The sequence below is a fragment of the Cnephaeus nilssonii genome, assembly GCF_951640355.1.
Source record: "Cnephaeus nilssonii genome assembly, chromosome: 20".
NCBI classification, from domain to species: domain Eukaryota; kingdom Metazoa; phylum Chordata; class Mammalia; order Chiroptera; family Vespertilionidae; genus Cnephaeus; species Cnephaeus nilssonii.
Window position 1 is genome coordinate 13397516 of NC_137091.1, and position 17780 is coordinate 13415295.

Here is a 17780-nt window from a genome sequence, read left to right on the forward strand (position 1 = left end):
AGCATCACCTCTTCAGAAAAGCTGTCTCAGCACCTTCCTTTAATTTACTCTCCATCATATTACCATGTTTCAGTTTCTTCCTGACACAATTATCTCTCACTGTCCAAATTCCTGCCACCTTAACTCAGGAACCAAATAGATTAAAAGGATACTTGTACTTCTAACCACTATCTGAGATTGCTTACTTGTTAGCTTGTCTGTCTCCCCCACTATGAGCTCCATGAGAACTTTATCTGTCTTCACCAGTTTTATACCTTGACAAATACCCTGAGAATGAATAAATGAACAAGATCCTGTTAATAGACATTTGGATTATTTATAATATTTTGCTACTGCAAACATTACTGCATTAAATACTGTTGGTGCAATTATGCTAGAACTTCTCTAGGATAGCTAGCTAGAATTGGATTGGAATTGCTAGGTCAAAGGTCTTATTCCATTCCGATCACTTTCTCCTCACCTCCCCAATGAAACAAGGGTAGCTGAAGGTCCTCCATGACTCTCAATGGTTAGTTCTGATGCTTGTGGGTTGATTTTTGCTTGCCTTGCTAGGCCTTGTTAAGCCACGAGACATCTGTCACCATGCCCTATTTGAAATTTCTCCTTTGGTCCTGGTTAGATTTCTATCTCAAGAAGAATACAATAAACTATGGTAAAGACAATTAGATGTTGAAAGCAGAGCCTAAATTCTCTGGAGCTGCGAGGGAAGGTTACTTGGAGGTTTCTGCCTTAGTCCATGTGCTTGGCCACAGCTGAACTGGTGTTTTTTCGTTCCTGGGAAATACCATTCTCTCCCCACCCTCCCAGCAGTTTTTCCCTTGCTAATTCCACTTTACACTTTAAGTATTGGTTAGCAGATTTTCACTGAAACCTTCTGATCCCCCACTGGAGGGTCAATCACTGTATTGTGTCCTTTAAGCCCCCTGGCACACACACAATTATTCGAATGCTTGTTTTTTTAGTTAGATGGTGAGCATTATGAGGGCAGCTACTATAAATTTGTTTCTAAACTCTAAAACACTAGTGTCTAGCAAGTGCCTGACCCATACCACACATCTGTTTCCTGAGTTGAGCCTTAAGGAGATGGCAGAGATCTGAATTTTAGAGAAATAGGAGTGGCCCCTCTGCTCAATGAAGTGCATGACTGCATTCATACAAACACTGTCTCCACATCATATCCCTGTGGCTGTGTCCCCACAGGAATAGGGAAGGGTTGAAACGTGGCAAATTTTTCTGACCAGGTCAGGGATCTGACTGTGCCACGTAAGATGACACTTGTATTTACTAGGTGTCTGACTTGACCACACGCACTGTGTCAGAATAAAAATGCCAATGAGCCCGGCTGGTGTGGCTCAGTGGTTGAGTGCCGACCTACGAACTGGGAAGGTCATGGTTTGGTTCTGGTCAGGACACATGCCTGGATTGTGGGCACAATCCCCAGTGGAAGGTGGTGGAAGGCCCTTCTCTAAAACACAAATTTGATCATGTTTATAAACCTTTAATTTCTCCCTACTTTTCCCTATTCCTACCATCCTCACCCTAGTCCATGCCACAATCATCTCTTACAGCAACGGTTCTCAACCTGTGGGTCACGACCCACAGGTTGAGAACCGCTAGCAGGGTCGCCTAAGACCATCAGAAAACACAGATATTTACATTACGATTCATTAACAGTAGCAAAATTACAGTTATGAAGTAGCAATGAAAATAATTTTATGGTTGGGGGTCACCACAACATGAGGAACTGTATTAAAGGGTCGCGGCATTAGAAAGGTTGAGAACCACTGTCCTAGAGGGTCAAGACCTTGTCTCAGGCCACACTGACCAGAGCAAGAAGTAAGAGTTTTAAGAGCAGAAGGGTAGAGAGGGCCCTTCCAGAAAGGATAACATGTGCTAATATAAAGTCATCCAGCCCAGTCAGATAGCTCAGCTGGTTGAGTGTTGTCCTGTGCACCAAAGGACATGTGCCTGCGCCCTCCCCCTCCCCACCGGCTTTTGCTCTCTCTAACCATGTTCTAGGTGATTAAAAAAAAAAAAAAAAAGTCATCCAACTCTAACATATACCAATTCTAGAGGAGAAATCAGCTCAAACTATAACTCAGAAAATGGAAACTTTACCAAACTGAAAACTAGAGAATGGCAGTTAATGTGTAAAAATAATCTCATTTATAAAAACCACCACCCAAAGACTGGGTTAGTTTGCCCAATTAGAACACATTAATTTTACTGGCATAGAATATAGTGTTTCCACTCAAGTACTCAGACCAGTAACAGTTTGGTAAGGTGCAAATCAATAGCATACCTATCAATTGAGTGTGGAGAGAAGAAAATCACTGTTAGCCTTTACACATATACACAAATGCCCTATTTAGGCTAACAGCATCACTATCTACAGTGTCCCAACGGGAAATCTGGACCTCATCCTGGATTCTTCCTTTTTCCTTTATGCTCTGGAATCACCAAGAGCCTAAAAAGTGTCTCCTATATACAATCCCTCCTTTTCATCGTTCAAATCTAGCTCAAATTCTCCCATGCCAAAAATGCCATTAAGTCAGGCAATAACATTCTAGATCTACGCTAATACAGTAAATCACTAGCCACATGTGGCTACTGAGCCTTGCAATGTGGCTAGTCCAAATCAGATGTGTGGTAAGTGCAAAATACACACTGGATTTCAAAGACTTAGTACCAAAACAAACCAAAAACCCCCACCTCATTAATAATTTTAAAATATTGATTTACATAGAAATGAGTATTATTTATAATAGTAAAAATTTTAGAAACAACCGAAATGTCTTATGAGGAATGGTTAAACAAATTTTGGTATGTCCATGCAAAGCAATATAATACAGCCATTAAAAGTGCTTAAAAAAAAACCCTACATAAAAACTATATGAAATTTAAAATATTGTAATTGGAAATGTTTAAGGGAAAAATATGCGCAGGTAGAAAAAGAGGGAAATTCATCACAACAAATAGAGGTGCTAAAGAAGAGATAACATAAATGACTTTTTTTTGGTTGCTGTTAAAAAATGGTCTATATGATACATTTAAGGTATATTAAATAAGGTATATTTTAATAAAATAAAAGTAATACAGCCCTGGCCGGGTGGCTTGGTTGATTGGAGCATTGTTCCATACACTGGAGGGTGGTGGTTTGATTCCCAGTCAGGGCACATGCTTAGATTGTGGATTCGATCCCAGGTGCAGGCTTGTTTGGGAGGCAGCTGATCAATGTTTCTTTCTCTCTCTCACTCTCACTCTCTGTTAAAAGTCAATGGAAGCATAATCTCAGGTGAAGATTAAAAAAAAAGGTAGTACAAGACATAGAAAAGTCAGGAAAAGAATCATACTTTTGAAATAGGTTTTAAAGAGGTTTTGTCTTTTTAACATTGTCTTTAAGACAAAATTTCTTAAAACTGTGAAAGTCATGTTGTTTCATCCAATTATTTTTTTCCCCCCAAAATTAGGGTCACTGTAATTGGAAAAAAATATCATTTTTGCCATGTAAGGAGCAGAAAATGCAGAAAGTGTAAAACTGCTGCTTGGAGCTAAGTGTTATGAATGTTTGTTCATATAACACCCATTTACCACCTATGTTCTTTGTAGTAAGGGACGAGAGGAGTTACAAGGCCCTACCCTAAGGGAACTGAAAGTCCAGTGTAGAGATGGATGGTAAACATACCACTCCATGTGACATATGAACAGTAAGAGCTCTTGGAGAAGAGAAAAAAAAAAAGAGCTCTTGGGATCTGGAATCAAAATAGACCAGACCCAGTCCCTCTCCATTTCCTCCCCTCAAGGTAGAACAAGTACAGGTATCCACATGCAGTTTTTTTCTTATAAAACTTCCCCCAGTTTTTACTGTTCTGGTGGCTTCAACTTTAAGAATGGTAAACACCTTTTTTTTTTTATTCCTAACTATACATGTAGTACACATATAAGGAAGAAAATACATAGTGTTTACATATATATAGGAGTTTCAGGGCATCCCCCCCCACTCATCTCTGCTCCCATTCCCTTCCCACTGTGGACCACTTCAGGTATTTGCTAGCCACGCCCCTAAAAGAGCTCTGACTTTCAAACTCTTGCTCCTATACTTCATTATTCACAACAATCTTTTAAAAGTAATAAGAAACTATACTAGTTCCCTGCTCAAAAACATTGGCTCAAGATATACTAGGCTCCTTGCTGCTCCCTGAACACACCAGACACACATCCGGGTGTTTCCGGAGAACTCCTTCCCAGACGCTCCACAAAAGCAGAGACCTTTATCAAGCTTACCATCCTATTTAAAATTGCAATCCTACCACAAGCCCTGACATCTCCCACTCAATCCTCCTTACCTTTTCCTACTTTTAATTATTTTTCTGAGGTACCATCACCTTCTAGGATATCATATAATTTTTCTGTCTACTCCTTCTAGGATGTAAGCTCCACAAAAGCAGAGACCTTTATCAATTTTGTTCACTGATGTATCCTAGCCACCTAGAAAACTGTCTTAATACATCACAGGGTTCAATGATTATCTGCTGAATGAGTACATACAGGAATAAATGGGTTACAAAGGCCAAAATAAAAAAGTCCAAACTCCTTTCTATTCTCATCTAACCATTGCCTACAACCTACACCCACAGACTCAGAGGACAACGGTTTCATGAAAATGTCCCTTATCTTTTTGCCTTCCAACTCCCCTGACCCACAGTCAACCAGCTCTACCCTCACCCCCTTCAATTTCACCCGCTTTGATTATGCTCCTATGCAAAGGCGTCTCTACTGACTTTCCCAGAGGCAGAATTTCCGCTCCCCCTCTGCACTCACAGCAGCCTCTGGACCTCTGCGACAATGCTTGGCACCACCTCTCCCGGGCTCTACTTCTGCACGAGCTGTCTCCCCCACTAATTAATTTCCTGGATAAGTTGTCACATGACTCCATTACTCATCTTTTGCATTCCCAAGGGCTATGCTCAGGGAAAGGGAACCAATGATGAAGGGAAATCCCTCCTAAAAAGCCCCTGTTGTAGGTTCACTGCTCTATTCTGTCCTTCAGCCTGAGTTTGGTGGGCTATCGGGCCATTCTATGAGAACGGTACAAATGAACCAGAGCGCTTGGGAAACATAACTTTAAAAATGAAGCTTAGCCCTAACCGGTTTGGCTCAGTGGATAGAGCATCGGCCTGCGGACTGAAAGGTCCCAGGTTCGATTCCGGTCAAGGGCATGTACCTTGGTTGTGGGCACATCCCCAGTGGGGGGTGTGCAGGAGGCAGCTGATCGATATTTCTCTCTCATCGATGTTTCTAACTCTCTATCACTCTCCCTTCCTCTCTGTGAAAAATCAATAAAATATATATTTTTTAAAAATGAAGCTTAAAGCAGTCCCTAAAACTCACTGCTCAGAACACAAACCCACTTTCACCATTAAAAAGGCCTCCCCAGCCCTCCACCCCGCGCTCCCCACAAAAAAAGGCAACCCAGCACAGCAGGCATGGCTCAGTGGTTGAGCATCCACTTATGAACCAGGGGGTCATGGATGGATTCCTGGATAGGGCACATGCCTGGATTGCAGGCTCAATCCCCAGTAGGATCAATGATTCTCTGTCATCATTGATGTGTTTCTCTCTCTCCCTCTCCCTTCCTCTCCGAACTAAAAAAGTATATCTGGATTGATCTTGCCTCACACACATAACAATTACAATATGATTTTTCCTTAATTCTAAAGAGAGTGTGGATTAAAATACCATCTGGACCTTGTTATATTTCACTGATACACTCTATGTAAATCCATGGACAACCTCAGAGTTGTGATGCTTCTATAAAATGCCTTCTCCCTCATAAATCAGCTTCATACTAATTACACCGAAGGCTAGACATCTAGGGATGTGCACTATTTTATCTGTTAAAGCAGAAAAAGACACGGAAAGCTCTGGGATACGTCCTCCGTGTATCCCCCCACCTCCACTCCTTGCCCAAGAAAGCCCATCTCCAGCCTCTTCCTCGGCAAATCCAGACCAGCCTTCCTAGGTCAGAAGCTTGGCTCCTCTCTCCTTCACTCACTGACAGTCACTTCCTCCGGGACAGTTTCCTATCCGGTCACCACCCCTCCCCCCCACCCACCCCCATTCCTTATTGACAAGAGTTCAAGGAATTGGCCTGGCACTCAGGAATCTCAACATTGACACCTTCCAACACATCCACTCTTACCTCCTCCCAGAAGACCACACGGCCCTGGTCCCCTCCACCCCCAATACAGTCCCCCTTTACGGAAACCCGCTCCCCCAGCTCTGGACACCTCGGGTCTCACAGGGGTGGGAGACTCCGAGGGGGCGATCGGGCCAGGAAACCAAGTCTCCAAAGGAGAACAATGACTGCTCCAAACACTCCCGGGGTAGAAAAGTCCGTGCAGCTCACCTGGGGCGCCTCCGTCGGAGGCCTCGGGGCCATTCTTGCCTCGCCGGCCCGGTTCCCAGACAGAGACTGGGGAGAGAAGAAAGGGCCCACTCACCCCACGGCACCCACCGACCCCCACCCCGTCCCGCGGTGCCCGCCTCCGCCCCTCAGACACTTCTCCCGGGAGAGGGGTGGAGAGGTGCCTGGGCCCCGCGTGGGCCTGCAGCACCCTCTCCCCCAAATTAAACGCTTACGGAATCGAGGACACCCTCTTCTGGCCACACCCAGTCCCACCCGCAGGATGGTGGGCGCGGCCCCGCGGACCAGCGCCAAACTCGTGGGAGGTGCCGCTCCGACCCGCACACTCGGAATCTCTGCCTCCTGGAGTTTCCGGACTTTGTGACCTCAGGCCCTCCCAAGGTTTGGGCCGGCTCCTCTCGCCGCCCCTCAGGTTCAGTCCTCTCCAATTCTTCTGTGCGGAGGTGAGGCCCGAAGCCTCCTTAGCCGCCCCGGGGCTGGACAATGGCCGCAGCGACGGGGCAGAGCCGGAAGTGCGCCTGCGCACGCGGAGTCTCGCTCCCGCAACCCAGGGGTCCGGTGAGCGCGCGGACTACACTTCCCAGAGGCCCCCGCGCGCGCCCCCTCAGAGGCCGCTGGGGAGTAAGCCGCACATCTTTATGGGCGCAGCGGCGGGGGGTGCGCTGTGAGGTCCTAGCGAGACACAGCTGGGATTGAATACTGTAATGTCCATTTCTTCCAATAAGTCACAGCGCTCCTCTTGTGCCTGGGCATGTTGGTAGGGGCGGGATACAGCAGTATATCGGACAGAAAAGACCCGGCTTTGGGGGAGCGGCTTGCACTCCTGTGGAAGAGGGCAATACGTAAACAGATCAACAAAATAATTTCAGAGAGAGAAATGTCAATTTGTTGTTTCACTTAATTAATTCTACATTCATAGGTTGATTCTTCTTGTGCCTTGACAGGGGATTGGACCTACAACCTTGGCATATCAGGACTACACTCTAACCAACTGAACTACCCAAGTGTGGACTTTGGGGGTGATGGGAGCCACTGGATTAGCAGCAGCAATTGAATCACTGCTTACGAGGGGAGAAACCAAATGGATCACTTACTACTACGAGGGGAGAAACTTTCCCTGTTGTCCCAGAATTGGTAACCAGGACCCCGGGCTGAGATTAAATTATTCTGCATTCTAAAGAGAGAGAACACATTTGGGGATAGATACTTCCAGATCTTACAAACAGGGGTTAGGTGCTGAATTTGCCCTGCTTCTGTTATTAATCATGGCCCAGCACCACCCCTTTACCCCTGTAAAGAGATTAGGATGGGAGAAAGAAAAGGAAGAATTCCTCAGAATAGCAAGGCCTCCACCTAGTGGGGAATGTGATGTTCTACTGCCCACCTTTAAGATGAATGTAAGAAAGCAAGCCACTCAAACATTGACAGCACCCAGAGAAGGGGTGGGTTTATATACTACCCAAAGCTTCCCCAAGCAAGAGTAAGGGGAATTAGAGAACAGGCTGAGGGTAAGGAGAGCAGCGTGGGTTTTCATTGTTTGTGTAGCAAGTGGATAAACTGAAAAAATAATTGAGCTTTAACCAGCTGGCCCCTGGGGTGGGGATGGGGACAGCTCCGAACTGTAAGAAGTTTTGGAATTAACTGGGGGAGGTTGAAGTGGAGCCAGATCTCCCACGTCAGGTATCTGTGCGTTTCCTCTAAGGAACTCACAAATGCACTTCTGTTTCCACCAGCGGGGCTAAGCAACTTTAATGGTGGATGAAATTGTTTTTTAAATCTCTTAAAATGCATTGGTGAGCTGGAAAATTCATAAGGCATGCACCGAGGCCAAAAATTAAGCAAAAATAATAACTTAGAGAGGTAGATGAAACTCTGAGAGCTAGTTTTCACCTGGAAATCATTTGCCAAAGAGCTTTGTTTTTCATGGTCCTATAGGCACAGCCACCAGGTGAAACTCAAGTGCCATACACACACATATCAATACAAATTGGGACTTCAAGACCCTGGCTGGTGTGGCTCAGTTGGTTGGACCATCGTCCCATATACAAAAAGGTGGCAGGTTCAATACCTGGTCAGGGCATATACCCAGGTTGCGGGTTCGATCCCTGGTCATGACACATGAGGGAGGCAAGCAATTGATATTTCTATCTCACATTAATGTTTTCTCTCTCTCTCTCCTCTTTCTAAAATCAATAAGAAAAAAAAATTAATTGGTACTCCAAGGGTGAATACAGGTAAATTGCCTGTTTCAAACCTTGGAACCTGAGAAATTGTTAAGTATAAGCGGGTCCCTATGTGGATTTGCAGCCTGAATTCACAGTCCCTAGGTCCTCTAAAAAGCTGCAAACTGAGAATTTATATATTGGTCCCAGCTAACAGTGCTTCCAGGAATCTGGCAGAAGTAAACACACACCCTGCCTAGAGGAACTGGCCTTCAGCCCAGGCTTCCCCAAATATGATACCAAGAAATATAAGCTCCGAGTCTTGAATTACAAAACACATATAGGAAACAAGGACCCATGAATGACAGACAGTAGGAGAATATAGCAGAATCGGATTCATAAAAACCTCTAAAATAGGGAGATTGGCAGGGGCCTCCAGATGCCCGAGTGGTGCCCCCAAACCTCTTCACATGCTGAGTCCTTTGTCCCTGCCTAGGCCTTTGCTTGAAACTGATGTCTACTGACTTGGTGGCATCCGGGACGCCATGCTTGGGGCGTTCTCCGAACCTACCTGCCTTTTCTAGGGATAACATAGCGTCATGGTCCTCGGTTACCATGGCGACCCGCCAGCTAGCTTAACCTCTGTTGCCCCCTAGTGGACACCCAGGACACCTGCAAATCCATCAGTTCCCTTGAGGGGAGTGTGTTCCTCTTGGCATCTCTGTCCAGAGAGAGGTGATAGCTTGTGAACTGGTCCGCTGTACAGCTAGACCCTGTCCTGAGCCTTGGCTTCAGCAAGTTCGCTCCCCACCTTGCCTCTTTAACCATCTGGCTTCTCTGCCCTGGGGCCAGGCTTCTCTGTCTTTGTCACCTAGACACAATAGCCCTAACCACCCACCCCTTCCAACCAGGCTCCTGGGGACATAAGAAGGGCTTTTACCCAGGTACTTCCTCAGTCCCTTAAAGACTGCAAAATCTGATGTGATGTAAACGAAAATACCCTTCCCTTGGCCAGACACAACTCCCCCCCCCCCCCCCCTCGCCTTCTAAGCAGCCCTAGATTCAGACCTCAGCTTCTGGAGCTACTTCTCCGTATGGACCTTGTCCAGCCTTAGGATGAGATCCCATAGACAGGACAGCCTGGCCAGAATCCAGGTAGGCATGATGTGCTGCTGGTGGTGGGGCATCACCAGAGCTGGACATGGCAGCCTAGGTGGGAGATGGGCAAGCACACAGACAAGCTGACCCTTGGGGGTGGAGATGAGCAGTGACAAGGTTGGTGGCACAGGATGTTTTAGGAGCATGCATGGGAAAGACCCACTACAGCCTGGGCCAGAAAGAAGGGCTCCTTGGGGAAAGTGATGCTGAATTGAGCTCTAAGGATGAATAGGCATCTATCTTTAGTTGGAGTGGAGATTTCAGTGTGGTGAGCTTTAGGTGGGCTAACAGGTCTTCTCTTCAGAGTTCACCTTCCTGAGGGATTATTTCTCATCAGTGGTCCACTGATCCTGCATCTCTTTCCTGCCCTTTGCCTCTTCTAACCCTGTCCCCCTTTCCTGGGCAGTCTCCTCCAGGCTCATGATTGTAACTAGCACCCCTTTGCTACATGTGATCCATTGTACCATGTCACACGTAGTCTCTTCTACCTGGACTGCTTTTGACTTGCTTGCCTACCTAGTGAACTCTTATCCATCCTTCAAAACCCAGCTTAATGTTTAGTCCTTCCTGGTGCCTTCTCAGAACCACCCTTCCAACCATGCATTTTCATTCCACAAACTTCTATTGAGCACCAAGTGTGAGGTCCAGAATGTGGCCCTACATTGTAACTTTCTATTCACTTGACTGTCTCCCCAGCTGACCAGGATCTCCTGGGGGCAGGGGCAGGGGCAGGTAGGACTGAGCCATTTGTTTTCTTAATCCTCAGGCTTTCACATTCACTTCCTGGATGAATGGCTGGCTGGATGAATGAATACAAGTGCAGCTCCTCATGGTAAAACAACAAACAAGAAACACCCAAGTCAACAGAGCTGGCACTCCCTGGTTCCCATTTCGGTCCCCTAACACTGTCCCAAAAGAACTCGGCCATATGTTATTAAATTAAAGCGAATTAAAATTTGCTTGAAATAACCACACACTCCCCCGCTTCCCTGAGCCTATAATGACCAGATTACATCTCCTCCAGGCACAGAAGTTTGACATTTCATTGCAAAGTCATTTTCTTCCCATTTCCTTATGTTGCTAAAATATTCTATTTCTCTTCACGTTCCCTTTGTGTTCCCATTACTCATGTTTAGTTAAATTTGTCTGCTGTCCTTTAATCATCTGAGATAGGCCTTGCCAGTGTGGATGTTCCTAGGGTACTGCCTGGCCTTCCAGACCATCTGTCTCCTCCTGGGCCACCTGAGAACAGGACCCAGATCCCTCCCCCTGGGCTTCTGGCCTGACCCTCCGGCCCTAGGTTTCTCCCCAGTGCAACGCTGACTCAGGTCCTCCCTCCCCCTATACCCACTGCCTTCCTCTCTTCAGCCTTCTCCTCTTCTGGTTCCTGGGGCGTGGTTTTCATTCTGCCTCCAGGCCTGGCACTACCTGAAATGCTTTTGGTCATAGTGAGCAAGGGGCCTCATAATTCTCCTCTCAATGGGTTCCCCGATTAAGTCCTTAACAGGAAAAATACACAACAGGGCAGCCAATGTGGGGGTTGTTTGGTGCCTGCTTGGGACACTGCCACATCCACCATGTTTCTTGGCTGGCTGGGACACCTTTCTCCCTCTCACCCGCCCACCTCGCCTCATATTGTAGGGGTGGAAACAGTTCTTCTTCCTGAAGAGAGTTGGCAAAGACCAGAAAGGCACATTTGGCTCTCACATTTAGTTCTCCCCCAGTGTGGCTCTCAATAACGGTGTCACTTAGGGATTGCCTTGGGGACTTAGGGCTTGGAACTTGCCAGGACACGGGCAAGTTCCAAGCCCTCAGAAGCCCAGGACGACTTCCATGTATTGGGCTCTTGCACGTGCTGGACTTGTGGGCATATGTGGAGGCCTGGGGTTGTGACTCTCCTGTCCCCAGGGTGATAGTGCAGGATGCTTCTCCTCACCTCAAGCTTGGGGAAAGAGGCTTCTGTACGACACTCAGAAAGCTCAATACATGTCCTCTGGAGCTCCAGGGATACGGTGAACTGGGCCCACTCATGCCAGAGAAATCTCAGTGGCAGGAGACAGGAGAGTAGATGGCTGCGCCAGGCAGCTAGGAAAGTAGCCGTGTTGGGACCATGTGCAGAGATCATGAGGGCAAAGGAGGAGCAAATATCTTCAGTGGATGAGAGGTGGCCACTGACATGCGAGAGCCAGAGTGGGGTCGTCTTCCAGCCTGATCAAGGAAGTCTCCTGGAGGGAGAAAGCTGAAAGTCATTGCCAGGCCAAAGGGTAAATAAAGAAGGGGTCATGTGGGGATGTAGCTTAAAGTTCATCCAGGAGCAAGGAAAAAAATTAGCTCCATAGTATATATTTAAAAGACAAAGTGAGACAAAGACAAATTGTTTTATGGTTCTGTTCTATGAGTCATGTTTGTAGGGCGACACATAAATTATCTTCATTTTCTCTTTAATGAAATGTACTTCATCCTTATGTCAATTCAAAATATATTCATATTTCTAGAATACGATCATATCTCCAGCCTCCACTCATCTACATTTTCTATGATCTCTAGTTGAATCTAGGTCAAAAAGATCTATTATTTTTATTATTTCCCAAATAGTTTACAGTCTTCAACTCTTATGTCACTTAATTTTCACATCAGCCCTAGAAGGGAAGGGCTCAGAAATTGAGGATCAGAAATTGAGAAAGGCCCTGCCGGTTTTGCTAAATGGTTAGAGTGTCGGCCCACACACTGAAGGGTTGAGGGTCCGATTCCCAGTCAAGGGCACGTACCTCGGTTGCAGGTTCAATCCCCCACCCTGGTCGAGGCACAAGTGGGAGGCAGCAAATCGATGTGTGTCACACTGATGTTCTCTCTCTCTCTCTCTCTCTCTCTCTCTCTCTCTCTCTCTCTCTCTCTCTCTTTCTCTCTCTCCTCCCGCTCCCTTCCACTCTCGCTAAACAATCAATGGAAAAAATATCCTCACTCCTCAGTGAGGTTTAACAATAAAAATAAATTGAGAAAGGGGCTCCAGGGTACACAGGAATAAATGGCAGAGTCAGGTTCAATGGAAAAAGTCAGGCCTGGGGCTGGGGTGAGGGCACGGGCAATGGTGGTACCCTTAGGGGGAAATGAGGGGCTTCAGCAGCCTTTCCCAAAATCTCCATCCCCACCCCATTCTTAAGTATTGGCAGCTGTTGTTTAGACAAGCTCCCAAAGGGGCCTTCTGACAAACGCCTACGGGACAGTAGCCCTGCAGCCGCTCAGGACTTTGACAAAGTGCATGAAGCACTCTGTGCCCTGGATACCTTTGAGAAGGGGCCAGCCGGGCGCCTCCTTGGATTATACTGGCTCTTAAACTACTAGATCCAATGTCATGACCAGATGAACACAGAACTATGCTGTGTGCGTTCACGTTTTGCAGGGAGCAGGAACCAAAGGCCCATTTGCAGAGAGGGGGATTGTCCAGAGCCAGGAGACTGGTGAGGAGACCCAGGCCCAGGACTCGGGAGATGCTGCCTGAGACTAGACAGTTCCCAGGAGGCTTGGCAGGCTCTCACATTTAGTTCTACCCCAGGATCTCCTGGGTCCCTGCAGGGAAATGTGCGCTCTTGTAACCTTGGCTGTTGCTTGTTCTATTTCACATCAACATGTCTCTCTTTATAAAAAAATAAAAAAATATTTTTTATTGATTTCAGAGAAGAAGGGAGAGAGAGATTGAAACATCAATGATGAAAGAAAATCATTGACCAGCTGCCTCCTGCAGGCCCCACACTGGGGATCAAGCCCACAACCCAGTCATGTGCCCTGAGCAGGAATCAAACCATGACCTCCTGGTTCATAGGTCGATACTCAACCACTGAGCCACGCTGGCTGGGCAACATGTCTCTAAGAAAGAAACTAAATAACTGGATTTCATAAAAAATTTACAATTCCATGATTGCACTAGCCCACACCAGATTTTTCCTTTTTTAGTGCCACTTACTTATAGGTATTACTAGAGGCCCGGTGCACGAAATTCGTGCATGGGGGGGGGGGGGTTGTCCCTCAGCCCAGCCTGCACCCTCTCCAATCTGGGACCGCTTGAGGGATGTCCGACTGCCCTAAACGGGCGATTGGACATCCCTCTCACAATCCAGGACTGCTGGCTCCTAACCACTCACCTGCCTCTGCCTGATTGCCCCTAACCGCTTCTGCCTGCCAGCCTGATCACCCCCTAACCACTCTACTGCCAGCCTGATCGACGCCTAACTGCTCCCCTGCTGGCCTGATCTGCCCCAACTGCCCTCCCCTGCAGGCCTGGTCCCCCCAAACTGCCCTCCCCTGCTGGCCTGGTCACCCCTAACTACCCTCCCCTGCAGGCCTGGTCCCCCCCAACTGCCCTCCCCAGCAGGCCTGGGTCCTCCCCAACAGCCCTCCACTGCAGGCCTGGTCCCTCCCAACTGCTCTCCCATGCAGGCCTGCCCTTCCCAACTGCCCTCCCCTGCAGTCTTTTTCCCCCCGCAACTGCCCTCCCTTGCTGGCCTGGTCTCCCCTAACTCCCTTCCTCTGCCAGCCTGGTCACCCCGAACTGCCCACTACTGCCCTCCCCTGCCAGCCATCTTGTGGCAGCCATCTTTGACCACATGGGGGTGGCCATCTTGTATCTTGGAGTGATGGTCAATTTGCATATTACTCTTTTATTATATAGGATACTCCCAAGAAGGCCATGGGCCCTTGTTCCTGCCATTTTGTTTCCTTAGAATAGATGGAGAAATGAGCAGGCCAGCCTAAAAACAACTCCTCGTGCAGACATGTGGCTATCACTTGCAATAAGGATAGAATAAAGGCCCATGGGTTTTTCTTAGCAGCATCCACTGGGTCAGAGGACGTCTGCCAGGGCCTCAGACACAGCTGACGTGGAACTGGGTCTGTAGGGGCAGGTCTTGCATTACCTTTACTGGGACCTCACAGGTGATTTAACATGAGTCTGGAAGAGGCAACATCAGGAATGTCTAGTGGGTGTTATTTTAAATCAGAAGCCTTTCTTTCAGCTTTTCCAGTGAGAGGGTTTCAACAGGTGTTGAAAAGTCGAAGGCAGCAGAGGGTGAGCTACAATAAGCAGCGCGTGTCTGGCGTCTAATTTGATTCGACTTGTTTTCCTGGCCATGAGAACTGGGAGCCAGGAATAAAAAGCACAGGCTGTGGAAGTGACAGCTCCCTGCCGCATGTCTCTGACTCCCTCTAGCCCAAGGGTTTACCCTACAGCCACAAAACCAGGTGAAGGGAGATGGCCAAGGACTCAATGTCAGATATACACAGCCTGGGAGATTGTTTTTTATTACATTTGAAAAGCCCCAGCAAAATCTCTTCCCCAAACTTTCCACGATCAGGCAAAGGAGTGATTTATAAAGCATGAGTCCAACTGGGCCAGCTCTCCTGGTCGGCTAAAATTGGCCTGAAAAATAAAGTAATTTGTGGTTGTCAGATGTTAAATTAAATGATTCAAATACTACTGCGGCTGATTAAAGGACTTTATTCAATTTCCTCTTGACCACATGTTCTGTGAAGGCAGGAGAGATACTGTTTCTAGAAAAAAGGCAATATTCAGAGACTGTTGATCTAACCTAATGGATGGTGTTTATTAAATACGGTTGCCCCTCCCTTTCTGATGAAAGGTGAGCCTAAGATGGAGGAAATGACTGTTTGTTTAACTATGAATGCCTCTCCCCCTGCCAGCCATCTGGATAGGAGCCTCCACAGTGAACCAGGCTGGGTGCCCGAGGAATTTTAAGGACCCTTAAACAACCTCGAGGCAACAAAAATAAAGGTCAACAAATAAAACTCACGATGAAAAAACAGAAAAAAAGGGACTGTAGCAGACAGACTAATAATAGTACCTGAATCACCCAGGGCACCAGGGGAAGGGACCGCCTTTTGTACTGGCCACCTTAGTGCCCTTTGTTCTTGGCCCATGAGGGGACCATGACCCAGAGCAGCCAATCCAGATATATGATGAGCCCTGGCATAAAATAGATGATGAGCTGGCTTGGGGACGTGAGTGAAGAACTGCAGCAAGGGCAGTTAGCAGCTGGTGCAGACACTGTGAGGAAAGGGAGGGGTGAGGAGATGTTCAGATCAGCAGTACGTTCAGATATGAAGAGGCAGAAGTTGTCAGGAAGCAGAAGGTAAGAGAAAGGGAAAGGAAACTCAGAGTGAAGGGGGAACAAAGGGACAGTTGGTTGGTTGGGAGACAGAAGAGAACAAGTTCGGAGAGAGACTCTGTGACCCTGGGAGAGAGATGGAGAATCCAGCTGGCCCCTGTCCAGGTGTCTCAGTTTCTGCTCATCCTGAAAACAAATTCACCCCTTCTTTTTCTTTTTTTAAAATATATTTTTATTGATTTCAGAGAGGAAGGAAGAGGGAGAGAGAGATAGAAACATCCATGATGAGAGAGAATCATGGTCAGCTGCCTCCTGCAAGTCCCCCACTGGGGATCAAGTCCACAACCCTGGCACATGCCCTTGACTGGAATTGAACCTGGGACCCTTCAGTTTGCAGGCTGACGCTCTATCCACTGAGCCCAACTGGCCAGGGCTTCACCCCTTCTTAAGGAATCTAAGCAGTACTCAAAAGAGCCCCAGTGGACACAAGAATCAACAAAACTTTTGCAGCACTGAACACAAGGAAGTTCACCATATGAAGTACATGCAGGTTGTACAGAGTGATTCATCTAATTTCAAAGGGATGTGATGAGATCAAAACAGTAGGGAAGGGAATGGCTTTCTGGCCACAGCAAGTAGGTGGTAGGCCCTGGGAAAGAACTGGGTTCACCTCCTCCAGGGCGACCTGATACCCCTCTGGCTTCTGTTTCTGGAGGAAAAGAGGCCATGCAGACCAGTCTGGTCCTCCTACCCCAGGCCAGCAGACAGGGGACTCACTGAAGGGAAGTTCACCGTGAATTCTAAGTGCCTCAAGAGCTAGTGAAGCAGAGAGACCACGGAGACCTGGGCACCCAGGTCCCCAGGCCCATCGGTAGGTGCAGAGGCACTCACCCAGAATCCCTTCGGGCCCCTGTGCAGGCTTCCCTTTCAGAGTCTGGGGATGGGTTAGATGAGATGGTTCCTCCTGATAATCAAACATTCCTTAACGCATTTAACTGGGCTAAATTTTGCTGCTGTCCCAGCCCAGAGGCAGGAATCTGGATCTGTTACCCTAACTCAAATGTTAGTGGGGGCTTTCCTTTCCACTTTCCCAGATTATCCCATTCTCTCCTGAGACTCATGGGGAAGTTGTCACATGGGGCTAGTTGCAGAGAAGTGAGTGAATGTCCAGGGCAAAAGCAGGTGTTATCCCCACTTAATGGTTAGCAGGCAAGTCTAAAATCGAGGAAAGGAATTGGCTTCACCTCCTTGAACACCTAGCGTGGCCCTGGGCACAGGCGGAGGACCATAGTAGCTAGAGGAGAGCCCACCACCTCTTGTACTGGCCTCAGGGACTTTGCCCTTTGGCTGGAATGCTCTTTCCACAGATGACCATAAGGACCCATCCCGCACTTAAGCCCTGACTGGGTGGCGCAGTTGGTTGGAGTGTTGTCCTGTGCACCAAAACGGTTTCAGGTTTGATTCGGTCAGGGCTCATACCTAGGTTTCAGGTTCGATCCCCAGTGTACATATGGGAGGCAACCAATGGATGTTTCTCTTTCTCTCATTCTCTCTCTCTCTAAAATCAATGAAAATATATGCTTGGGTGAGGATTAAAAACCCCCACTTGGTTTTATTCTATTATTTTTTTCTTTTTATTTATTTATTTTAGAGAGCGGGAGGGAGACACAAAGAGAAACATTGATCAGCTGCTCCACTTGTCCATGCATTCACTGGTTGCTTCTGCATGAGCCCAGACCAGGGATTGAACCTACAACCCTGGCACATCAGGATGATGCTCCAACCAACTGAGATACACGGCCAGGGCTCCCTCTTTCTTTAGGTCCCTGCTCAAAGCACTTTACTACCCGTCACAGAATATGGTTATATGGTTATTGTCTGTCTCTCTCCACTGGAATGTAAGTTTCCTGTTTT

General features: G+C 47.4%; 1 protein-coding gene across 6 annotated transcripts in view; it reads right to left on the reverse strand.

Annotated features, from left to right (window-relative positions):
- Positions 1-17780, reverse strand: part of ZFP90 (ZFP90 zinc finger protein) — an 87940-nt gene that overhangs the window by 9739 nt on the left and 60421 nt on the right. The window contains exons 3-5 of one of the 6 annotated variants that reach the window (XM_079759614.1): positions 11684-11972; positions 6752-7250; positions 6410-6475 (exon numbers count right to left, since the gene is read on the reverse strand). In XM_079759614.1, the coding sequence (XP_079615740.1) occupies positions 6410-6442 (33 nt within the window). In that variant the 5' untranslated portion in view covers positions 6443-6475; positions 6752-7250; positions 11684-11972. Of the gene's footprint in view, positions 1-6409; positions 6476-6642; positions 7251-11683; positions 12044-17780 lie in introns of those variants that run through there. The other 5 variants (XM_079759613.1, XM_079759612.1, XM_079759610.1 and 2 more) reach the window with 5 other exon arrangements.